We start from the raw sequence: 12,261 nt of genomic DNA, 5'->3' as shown, positions 1-12,261 counted from the left end.
CTGGAGTGAAAATAGCCTATTTGCCATGCCGCCGACAGGCGAGGCTGCTCCGCGACCGGCAAGGGATGCCGTTTCACCGGCGCTGTGGTTGCCGAGCAGTTGTTTTCCGTGTCACATAAACGTCGCCTCTGTTTTGCGGGGCGGCCCCTGCCCTGAACCCCCCCCTCGCAGCTGCGCTCTCCCGAAACACACTGACCCGCGCCCGCTCCCGGCGCGGCTGCAAGAGGCACCCCGCTCCCAGGCTCCCCGCCCGGCCCTGCTCGCCACGTCGGCGGGACGCCCCAGGACCGCTCCCGCCCCGCTGCAGCCCCGCGACCGGCGGCATGCGCACAGCTCCCCGGGGCGACCGCGCGCGGCCCGCGTGCCACAAACCGCCCCGCCCCCGGGGGCGCGCGCGGCCCCTCATTGGCGAGCACCGCCTCGGGGAACCACACCCCATTGCCCCTGCCGCCGCGGATTGGTGAGGGAGGCCGCAGGGGAGCAGAGGAGCCACGCCCCTTCGCTCCACGCCGCCGCGGATTGGTGAGAGCGGCCGAGGGGCACGCAGGAGCCACGCCCCCTCCGCCAGCGGCCCCTCCGTCTCACTCTCGCGCCCCCCCCCGCCCCCTGCGGGCTTGGCGGCGCCTGCGCAGTGCTGGCGTGGCGGCGGGGCGGCCCTGGCTGTTGTTATTGTGGGGCTGGTCGGCGCCGCGTGAAGATGGCGGCCGGGCAGGGGGGCGGTGGCGGCGGCAACGGCAACGGCAATGGCAATGGCAACGGAGTGGGGGGGCTGGGGATCCCCGCTCACCTCACTCTCTCCTTCTCGGCCGGGCCGCACTGGGGCGCGGCGACTCTGCCGCAGCCGCACACGGTGCGCAGCCTGGACCGGGCCCTGGAGGAGGCGGGCAGCTCGGGCATCCTCTGCCTCAGCGGGAGGAAGCTGCGCGACTTCCCCGGCAGTGGCTACGACCTCAGCGACACCACGCAAGCAGGTGGGGGGGCTCCGGCTGTGAGGCGTGACGGGGCCTCTGGCCGAGGGGGCCCGGCTGCGGCGGTAATGGGGGGCGGGTGGGGGACCAGCCTGTGAGGGCGGGGGGACGTCCCCGCTGTGGTGGCAGTTGGGGGCGAGCAGTGGGAAGTGGGGGCCGTGTGGTGGCAGTGGGGGGTGTAGGGGCCGTGCTGCGGTGGCAGTGGAGGGGATGCAGCGAAGGGATCTCCTGTGGTGGCAAAGGAGGGCTGCGGGTGGTGGGGGCTGTGGTGGCAGTTGGGGGGGATGGCATGGGAACGGCCTGCTCTGGTGGCATTGGGGGGCCTGGGGGTGCCCAGTGGGCGCAATGGAGAGGATGCAGCTGGGGGATCCGCTGTGATGGCAACTGGGGGGAGCAGTGCGGGGCATACGCTGTGGTGGCAATGGGGAAGGTGTAGTGGGGAGGCTGGTGTGGTGGCAATGGGGAGAAGCACTAAGGAGCCCCCGCTGTGGTGGCTGTGGGGGTCTTGGAATGTGTGTGGAGGCTGCTGTGGTGGCAATGGGGAGGAGTAGGGGCCCTCACTGTGTGAGGGCAATGGGGGAGATAGTGGGGAGGCTCCACGTCGGGGGGGGGGGGGGGATAGTGAGGGGGCTCCCCGTGCATGCAGTGGGACGGGGGGGCTGGAGGATCTGGGGTGTGCAGTGGTGGGGTGCTCCCCCTCTGCGTGCATTGGGCGGTTGCTTCTGCCGTGTGCGCTTATGGGGGGAGCGTTCCTGCTCTGTGGGTATGTGATGGCGGGCTGGGCACCAGAGGCGACCTTGTTTCTAGTGTGTGCGTGCAAAGGCAGGGGTGCAAAGGCAGGGGTGCTCCTGCGGTGTGCCTGAGGAGGTGGGGTGCAAGGGGCGAGGGTACCCCAGCAGCATGCGCCTGCGCGCAGTGCTGCCGCTGTGTGTGTGCAAAGGCAGGGCTCTGGGGGGAGAGGGGCTCCCGCTAAACCCCGTCCGTGTGTGCAGGGTGTTGTGCTGAGTGCGTGTGTGCAGTGGGAGGGTTATTGTGCTCCGTGTGTGTGTCTGCCATGGGGAGGGGCGCCGGCGCTCTCTGTGTGCCTGCTGCCTGTGCTGCGGGGGGAGCGGGGCTGCCTGCCTGCAGTGAGGAGAGGTTCCCGTCTGTGTGTGCTTGTGCTGTGAGGGAAGGGTTGAGCTTTGTGCGTGCGTGCAAGGGGGGGGGTATTCACAGGTAATTACGCGTTGTGTTCTGTGTGTCTGTCTATACGTGTCATAAGGATGAGGACTTGCAATTCGTGTGTATGCACACGGTGCCTGGAAGAGGGTGTGCAAGATGAGGGGAGCTATTTAATTCGCGCTCTGGGGAATAAGAGCTCCATGCTATGGTTGGTTTGTACCTTCAAGGGTGTCAAATCCCTTGTAGTGAAGCTTTGTTACCAGGGGTATTCCAGTAGGTCCTTCTTCCTAGCTCAGCAGGAAGATGGTTACAAGTGCGAGTGAGAGGGATGTGTGCGCGTCTAGCAGAGTGCATGTCAGAGCTTAATGTATTCACCGTGTTGGTAAATGCTTAGATATCATGACTATGAGCCTGGATTTACCCAGGCTTTTAGGTGAAGTAAACTTGGAGACATTTTTCTATGCAGTTCCTAGGAAACAAAACTACATTTTCTACGGGGGTTCTGTTATATTTTGGCTCATCTCTGATGTACTTTTGGATTTATTTGCTGCTGGAGTGGCTGCTGAAAAAGGATCATTTTGAGTAATGTGCTAGAACAAAATATTAATGAGAGGTCTAGCATCTTTTGTTCATGAGTAGTAGTAGCTTTCCAAAATGTTGTTTGGGTGAATAAATTCCTTAGGGTTTTTTTTGTTTTGTTTTGGGGCTTTTCTTTCCCCATGGGTTATGAATAGCTGGCTTATTGTTTTGAATACGAGACTGCCCATTGTGGTACCTTATCCATCTCTGACACTCCTGTACTCCTGGTCTATCAAATACTCATTCTGTTGCTCTTTGTTGTGGGCTGCATTTGTGCAGAGGGTTAAATAATGATGTACTCGTTCTTCTGTGATATATTAGGTTGTGTAGGATTTGTGAAGGACTGATTTTAAAATCCCATTTCTGTATCCAATACCAAGCCTGCTGATGATTTGTGGGTTATTAGCTTTTTTTCCTGACACATGTAATGCATCCCTATGTGCAATGCAGAATAGGGATAGGTTACAGTGTGTTAGTTATTTCATAATGTAAGCACAAGATTAAAATAAAAACAGGTTCTATGAAATAATAGCTCTTTTCCTTTGTAGTAGTATAAAACTGTATTCAGCAACATAGTAGGTCACTTCTGTGTATAAATATTCAATAACTAAATCTTTAAAAATGAAGCATTGTATATAGGCAATCTAATCCTGAAGCAAGTGCATCAAGAATCCATATTTTGTGTTTGCTTCTAATTATTACTAATTGCATTTTGGGTTTAATTTTTTTGTTGTTTTATTTCGAATCTCAACATATTCGAATAAAAGCTGTCTGCAGTGATCTTGTCTTTATCTTTTAGGATGTAGTAGAGCCCAGTCACTACCATCAGGATTGAATTTTCATCATGAAAGATTGTATGAAAATGTTTCAGGGCAGTCTCTGACAAAAATAGCCATAATGCTTGCTGCTCTAAAAAAACTTGCTTAAATAGTTGATGTGGGTCTATGTAAGTACCATCTCATAACACTCATGATTTAATGTAGTGCTGACTTACAAATTAATCCTGTGAAATACAAATTTTAGACGTCTTTCAAAATGTGCTTGTAAACAAAAGATTTGTAGTCTTTATTGACTTAATCTGTAGAATTTTTTTCAGAAGTGGGTAAGTGGTACTCTGCTGGCGGATCACAGATATTCTTTACAGAGTATCAGTGTAGCATAGAGCTTGATGGAGGATCAGCAACTGCCTCAGAGGCTATGGTTATTTACTTATTGCCATTTTTGTAGCAGTTATCACTTTTACATTAGAATATACCCATGAAGAAGGTTATAGATTTAGGCTGAGGCATGGGAGATGGGGAGTGGGTCAAAAATCTTTGCTGTGTTTCACTTTCTGTTCTAAGTCAGTGACTCTGAAATTCAGTTCTGTGGTACTTGAAACAAACATTTAAAAAAAACCCTCTAACAAATCTGGATGTAAACCATTTCTTTTCCATATCACAAACCCTTATGCAGTAGGATCTACACTTTCACTGTAAATCCAGAATATTCTGCCTTAATGTCAATAAAATCAGCAACAGAAAGTTATTTCTAGGATTGAAGTAAAACCACTACCGTTCTCAGTAAGGTTCAGATATATATACATTAAAGCACAATTGCTGTCGTCGATTTATCAAAAATACCGTGGGGTTTTTTTGTTTAAGGTCTGGCTGTATTTTACATCTAACTTATGTAATGGCTTGCCAGTACAAAGTTTGCAAATACTGTAGCATGTTTTGGACATCTTAACTTATGTGACAAAAATTATTGCTGAGCTAAAAGCATAATGATGATATCTGGCTGTTTAGCTCTGACCTTATGTTTGTCATATCTTTATTTAACCATGAATTGTCATTGCAGCTCTTGGGCCAAAAAACCCCCTTATTTTATTATTTCCCTGAATTTGTCTTCTGGCTGTTCAAACAGATCTTGTGCTGCTGTTAAATGAACTTCTGGAAAAAAAAAATTGTAGGTCATGAGATATCAAGAGGTGTATCAAGAGATATATTGAATATTCCAATCATTTTATTAACGTGTGTTATTTTACATCTCGCTGTGTGAGCAACATTAGGCCCCCTGGCAGTTAAGTAATTGAGTATATCACATCAATGTAATCGCTGTCTGCTTAGCTGAAGAGTTGTATGTTTTCTGTTTTGTTTTTTTAAAGATGGGTTCCTGTGCTATATTGCTGTGCTGAACTAAGTCAACCTATGCCTTTAGCAATTTCCCTCTTTTTTTTGTGAGCGCTTCTTAAAACATGAATATAGTAAATATGAAAGATACTAGACTGACAGCTCAAACAATTTATTTGCTCTGGATAAATATAGTGGTGCCATCTTGTTTGTGCCAGCTTACTTGTTTATGACTTTGTCACAACAAACTTGATTCCCAATTTTTAATTCTGAGGGAACCTCCAAGCAATTATAAGTAGGTGAATGATTGCCTGTAAATACATTAACTTTGAAATTTCTCATTTCTCACCACCTGCTACCTTCTTCTATAGCTGACAAGTAACACCAGGGTATTCCCAATATGGTTTCAGGATGAGCCCTCCTGTCATGGCCAATAACAATCTCGGCACCACGGGCAGAGTTCACACATTGTGATTCCTGCATGTGTCTGCTGAGGGGGTGGATGGAAGGAGACACCGTTGTTGTTTAAGATACATTGCCTAGCATTACTTGCATGACTTTGTTGATTTTTTTACATCATATTTCTGGCCCTTCTAAGGTGTATATAGTTATTCATGTGATTATGGATTAAAAAACAAAAGCTGCAGCTTAATATTGAGTGTGAATTGCATGAGAATGTTAGCTTATAATACTCCTCTTCTGCCTTTATAGTATGCACTTGTAAACCAATTATATTTTCCTGTCTGAATAAAGTTATTTTTGTTGGTACCAATGTTGAGTAAAGTGATGGCAGGTAACTGAATAGCAACACCAAATCCAATTTTCAGCTCAAGAAAATAACATTCATATATGATGTATATCTTAAATCTAGATTACATTCTAGAAATCAAACATTACTAAAGAACCACGTTTTTCAACGTGACTTCTTCAGATTTGAACAAAAAGAGAAACTTGGATTATATGTTGGGGCAGGGGAGGGGGATCAGAAACGCATCAGATGCAAAATCTGGAAGTGACACAGTTTATAAGCAAGTAATTGTGGAAATTCTCCACCGTGGCTTCTTAGCCTATCTAGTGTTTGGGTTAAGGGAAAATGAGTTGTGTATGTTGTCTGAGGCCTTCTTGCTGAAGGCCAGTAATAAGGATATTTAAGGACACTTGGTATTATAGACAAGTTAGGAAAAATCTCAGTTCAGTGAGCTGAAGTTAAAACAACTTATTACTAGTTCACCTTGCATAAAAGGATTGCATTATGAAGAATCTTAATCTAATCATAAAAAAAAAAATCCATGTTGTAGCCTTATCTGAAATACAGACCTACAAGAAACATGCAATGTGTAATTTTTTGACTTTGTATTATCAAAACTAAATTTGCCATCACATTGACTATTTTTGTGCCTTGGAATATCAAAAAGATTTAACCTCCGAGATATTTCTGTTTTTGATTGATCTAAATAACTTTTTGTGATACATTTTCCCCCTCCTCAAATAATAAGTAACAAAGCAGAAATATGTATTTAGATCATGAATTGTATTGCAAAACCTTGTGTGACAAGAAAAATGGACTAGCCTTTGCTTTTTCAGATTTTTTGTTTGTGAAAAGTATCTTCTCATTTGACTTGTGAAGCTTTGTTGGAGTGGATTCAAAAGTATATATTCATTTTACTGGCAAGGCTGGCATTTAATGCTGAAACGTGTCCTTAGCAAAAAGTTGTAACTGAATCAGGACTGAAGGCTATAATTCCACAGAAAATGCAAAGATACTCGCTAGGTCTTTTTTGTGGTAAAAGTTCTACATGACAGTGTGGAGAGAATTCTGAGTTCTCCTCTTTCCTGTGGCTGTCCAAAGTCTGATTTTCATCATTCTTCTAACTAACCTGGGACTGTTTGCTGCTTGGAGAATATGCTGCCAGGTCTGACACCTAGAGAAGGTATAGCACTTTAGGTGAGGGGAAAAATAAAAAGTCTTATTCTCTGTTAAAGAACTAAAATATTTTTTTTGCTTGACAGACATGATTATCACTAATGTGTTCCCAAATGTCAACGTATGATTTCTCAAAAAAGGTTTTTGTAGTTGCAAGGCTTGAAGGAACCCTGCATCTCAGGCCTTCATAGGCTGCTGACCAGCAGATGTAAGTGCACAATGAGCAAATCCCTGGCCATCTGTATATTAAAACAAACATCTACTTCAATTTGTCACTTTACTGCTGTTTCAATAGGTGGAACCAGTATGTAGTGGACAAGAACTTGATATATTAAAGACCGACCTAGAACTAAAAGGTTTATGGAAGTGTTCACTTCAAATCATTATATGCAGTAATGAGTGATATTACATACTTATTTTTAAGCTAATAGAAGTGGCTACAGCCATTCTTAAACACTGCCATGAGGTCTGGCATGAGTAGGACAGAGTCAGCGGGAGACACCAGCAAATAAGAACAGATGCTGAAGTTGCTACAGCAGTGGCCTTCGTGTCTCAAGAGAACATGCTGTAGTTGTTGCTAGACCCTGTTCACTCTGTGCTCATGGACTTAGTTTACCCATTTTCTTCAGGTTTTTTTCTGCTTCACTCTTACTTCACTCACCTTGTTTTCCAGTGTTCTTTGTCTTCCAGCAGTCTAGCTTACTTTTCTGCTTGTTTATCCAGTGTCAAGCAATTTTATCCACACAAGATAAGTCATATAGTAAACACTGGTTACAGTTGATTGGTTGCAGCCTTTTGTCTCTGCCTCACCTCTGTTCAGATTGTAAGCTCTTCAGGGCAAAGGCCTTGGATGTATATAACTGAGCGTACAGAGGTTAACATAAGAAGCTTTACTTAGGAATTTTGTGTGTGTTTTAGGTAATCCTTACCAAATCCAGACTTTGCTTCATTTATGAATGATGATTATTTTCCCTTATCTGTGATTATTTCCCTTTTCTGTGAAAGAGTTAAAATAATTTGAAACTGAAACTTGGAATTTAAAAATTTCAAAACCAAAAAAGAAATTGACAGAATTAAACTAATAAGTAATGGGCAGTTTAAATGGGAGGAAGATGCCCTGTGCTATGATACACAAGCTTAATAAGTCTTGCTGGAAAACACATTTCAATCTTTCTGGTAGTAAGCTGTTTTAAGAATTATAGTCTAGACTAAATGCTGAAGTGCTGTGTTGTTTAGGGAAACAAACAAGCTTCCTGTGGGATTTGCTGCTTACCATTTCAAACTATAAAAGATTTGTGGTGACAGGACGCCTTCAGAAGTGGAGAGGAAGATAATCCTTGACATGTGGTAATGTCCTTTCGACTGTATAGCCAACTGGCATGCCAGTTTACCCCTTCATATGCCAATTTGAGGAGTAAATGATTCCCTCCTCTTGGTGGTGTGTTCTTTATTTTTTGTTTTAATCATGCTATGCTAAAATAACTGAACAAATATATTCAAGAGTTGGAGCAGTGTGCTGTCTTGTGTTGGAAATGCCTGGATCTTGCTCATGTGGTAACATGGTGAGGAATTCCCTGAATTCATCTGTTGGTGTCATCCCTTCATTGGTGTGCAGCAGGTCAGCACTGGCATGCCCTCCAGTTGTTCCAGCCTTTAGATCAGAGCTTCTGGTTTAGTTTTTGATGAGTGCAAATTCAGGAAAAACCTCATGTACCTGAACCAACGTGTGGCAAGTGGAGATGACTTACATGAAAAACCAGAATTGCTTGAACTGAACTACCGATTTAGACGTGTTCAATGTAGATGCATCTGGTGGAGACTAGGTTCAATGGGAATGGGCCAGAATAGTGGATTCCTCAAGGCTACCTTGATTTCAAAGCCAGTGTGCTGGATTTGAATCCTTCCTCCCTGGTAGCAGAATTCTGTGAGAGACAACCATTGGTCTGTTCCGGTTACAGAAACATGTATTTCACATGGAAGAACTGTGGTTTGATCTGACATGATGCTTTTTTTTTTTTTGTTTAAGCCCCTAAAGTAATGAGTATATCTTTTAGAAAAAGGATTTTTTTCTTTAGTAGTGCTGTTTAGTTTGAAAAGCCAAGAACTCGGAATCTGTAAAATACAGCTTTCTGGTTGCCTGTACAACCTTCCCTCTGTGCTTGATGAGAAACTTTAATTATGTGGTTGTGTACAGTTTCTTCGTTTGTCACTTTAGCCTCACAGACTGAATATGTAACTAAAATTAGTGACATGGATAACCATAAAGCAGGTATTTCCTAGCTCTTCAGTTGTTGGATTTAGAACCCAAACACCACTTTTTAATATCTCTTTGTAATATCTCTTTCACAAAAATAGAAGCTATTCTGTGCTCTGTCAAACACCCAGTTAAAAAAAGGTAAAAGCTGCTTCTAGCCACCTACAGTCTTGGGAGTGTTTTTCTTTCTTTTAAATAGCTCGAAGAAGAAACACAAGCAGAGGAATATGAAACTGAGAAGCAATGTGAAAAGATTGTTAGCTTTTCTCTAATATGGAGCAGCCCTGTGCTAAAATATTTGATGGTGTATTGCTATGAGAAACATGGTCACTCACATTAGCACAGTCCAGTACCCTGTGTTTCACTTTAGTAGCATATAAGGAGACATTGCATGTGTTAGAAGACTGAATAAATGATTGAACATGCACTGGAAGCTGTTAAGCTGGCCAAAGTAATTAATTTTCCTGGAAGGTTTTTTTATCTCTCTCTAGCTGTTAAACAGTTGTCACGTTGGTGGCAAGGAAACACCTTTATACTTTTTCTGAACTTGCTCAGGTGTCCTAAGTTTCTCATTCACACATGTTGCAATTTGGTGACTGCATAGAAGCTGCAACTCCGTATTGGTGCTCTTTCTCCTTCCAGTTTCAGAAACTTCTTACTATTATTTCCCTTACTCTCAAATTACTTGCAAAGTGTTCTTTTTATCTTTGCTGCTGTCTCCCACTATATTCCCTGGCATAGCAGGTGCTTGGAAAGAGGTGCTGGCCTTTATTTATGTGCAGTCTCTCTGTCATGGTTATACGTAGGATTATATACTATATAATTAGAAAAAATATAGAAAATTATATATATATGCTATATATTAGGTATTTTTCTACTATACAAATTGGACATAACCATATTGATACAAAAGGTGTATCTAGCCCAGGATTCTCTATTAAAAGCTAACAATAATCTTTTTAACCTGTTACTTGATAACTTCCTTTGCAGCCCCCATATTTTTACTGAAAATAATGAAAATAGATTGTGTCCTCAGTTGTCTGTTCCAGGCTGATGAAACCTATTCTGTATAATCTCCTTTTATACTTTAAAATTCTCATGCCTGTGCATATACTCTTTGTATATGTTGTACTGTATCTTTGAGATAAGCCAGGAATGGCTTATGATACTGCACGCAGTATCAAGATATGGGTATGCAATGAAATAACTTTCTATTCTCTGTTCCTAGCACTGTTTTGTGCCTTTGACTTGAGTTGCCATTTTCAAAAAATCAAGAATTGAGTAATATGGCTGGATGAATCTCAGTTTTGAAATGTCAGCATATTCTTACTAATTAAAATATAATACATTAAAGCTAGAGAAGTATGTGAAAGTGAAATCCTCACAAAGTTGTGCCCAGGATAAATAGGAAGCAACACTGGAAACACAGAAGTAGAACTAGCTGCCCATGTAACATTGCTGAAAATGCAAAGTGTGTGTAAGACTCTTCCTTCAATTTTTTTAATCATAAGCTACTGCAATATTAATCGTGAAGTGAAGATGAAGTTCTGGTAACATCATTTAAGTTTATTTAAATGTGAAAATTCTAACCATACAGTTTCTAAAGTAAGTCCTTCTGAGCAAGGACACCAAAAAGCTTATTTCTTAAAATGATCTTTTGTTTCTGTAGAAACTTTAAGTGATTTGTACTTTCTGCACATGGACTCCATGCTTAGATTAAAAAGGCTTATACTCTTCTAAAAGTTTCATTGGTTTGAGGGAGCTTTTCTAGATTTTACAGCTAATATTCCAGGTGATTTGGAATTAAATCTCAACTATGACAATGTCATATTAAAAAAATATTTGGAAGATGATTCAAATGCCATTACATGGCATTAAATACTTATAGATGAAATCTTATTTTCTACAAGTGCATAATATTTGTTGAAAGTAAAACAACATCAGTTTTAAATGCTCAGACGTAACTTCACAGACACAACTTATGTCTTCTGTTAAAAAAGTTGCTTCCCGTTTGTTGGAAGACTGTGCTGCAGAGTGTGAATCCTGCTGCCTGTGATTCCGTAATAAATGCTTATGGGGCTTATGAACCAGTTCTGAATTTTTGTCTATTATATGTCATTTTTGGTATGTCAATTTAAATATATAGCAACCACAAGGATTAGATGAAGACCGACTATGCTTCTATTTTACTTGAGTATACACAATGGATAAAAATAAATTTAAATATTACTACATAAACTTTTAACAATAGACTTTAAATGTGTTTAACTTTCCTTGTGACAAGGAAAGTACATTGGTCAATTTCATTTCCTGAGCGCTATAGGTGTCTGACAGGTATATCAGAGTTTCCTTATTGTGCAGAAGAGCTGATGGGTGCTCAGTGTGTTCTGTGTAGTCTTTCACCATAGCTCTTAATGTTGGAGAGCAAACATATATTTGTATGTGAAATGCATAGTTACATGCAAAACATTATTTTGCTGTAATTCTTGAACATTCTTTGCCAGTAAATTCTAAAAATTTTTTGTCTGTTTTGTAGCTGAAGTGGTTGCTGTTTATATCAGTATGCACAATCATTCTACACTGGGACATATTTTAATTGTTCAATGCTTAATTTTGCAACTTGAGTAAATATTAAGAATTCTGATGTTAGTTATTTAATTAACCAGACTTTTTTTCCTTTTTCAAAGAAAATTTTAAAACATTTCTGTGTTTAACAGCAGTAGTCATGCATTAACATTAAGATTTGAACTCTGGACCTGCAACTAGGATGTGTAGAGTTTGAGGGGAATGCTAGAGATGCTAGAGGACATCCCTTTTGAAGTAAGCTTGGCAAGCTTAAGAGTTCCTTTCTCCTGAGGTTCCTGAAAATCAGGATGAATCAGTAGTTTCAGAAACCTGGTTATGTTTCAGTTGTAATGGAAAGTGCTAGGTAGCTTATGCCAAGGACTTGTGATGAGAATCTATGAGAAAAAATTCTTGAATAGTCTCGCTTCCTCCCATCAAATCTAGCTTCCAGTTTCTGGCTTAGTCTTCGGGGTTTGTTGTTTGGTTTTTTTTTTCTTTCCCCTATACCACATAACAGCATAGGAGCAAGGTGCTTAAAACACACTGTAGTGTGGACACAGAATACACATTTTTTAGGTGAATATAGCTGTTGTTTTGGGGGGATTTTTGTGGGTTCCCCCCCCTCTGTATTTGAAAGCTTCAAATGAAGATTTGTGTTTCATTAATGCTGCTATCAAAATTCATGGCTGGCAGAATTAA

At 42.3% G+C, this 12,261-nt stretch overlaps 1 protein-coding gene across 2 annotated transcripts in view; it reads left to right on the top strand.

Annotated features, from left to right (window-relative positions):
• The first annotated feature begins 679 nt into the window (after positions 1-679).
• The window catches only part of LRCH2 (leucine rich repeats and calponin homology domain containing 2), a 51,911-nt gene continuing 40,329 nt past the window's right edge, over positions 680-12,261 (top strand). For both annotated transcript variants that reach the window (XM_075512923.1, XM_075512921.1), the window contains exon 1: positions 680-971. In XM_075512923.1, the coding sequence (XP_075369038.1) occupies positions 698-971 (274 nt within the window). In that variant the 5' untranslated portion in view covers positions 680-697. The remainder of the gene's footprint in view (positions 972-12,261) is intronic.

The sequence above is a fragment of the Mycteria americana genome, chromosome 10 (assembly GCF_035582795.1).
Source record: "Mycteria americana isolate JAX WOST 10 ecotype Jacksonville Zoo and Gardens chromosome 10, USCA_MyAme_1.0, whole genome shotgun sequence".
Lineage (NCBI taxonomy): Eukaryota > Metazoa > Chordata > Aves > Ciconiiformes > Ciconiidae > Mycteria > Mycteria americana.
This window is presented reverse-complemented; position numbering and strand designations above follow the sequence as displayed.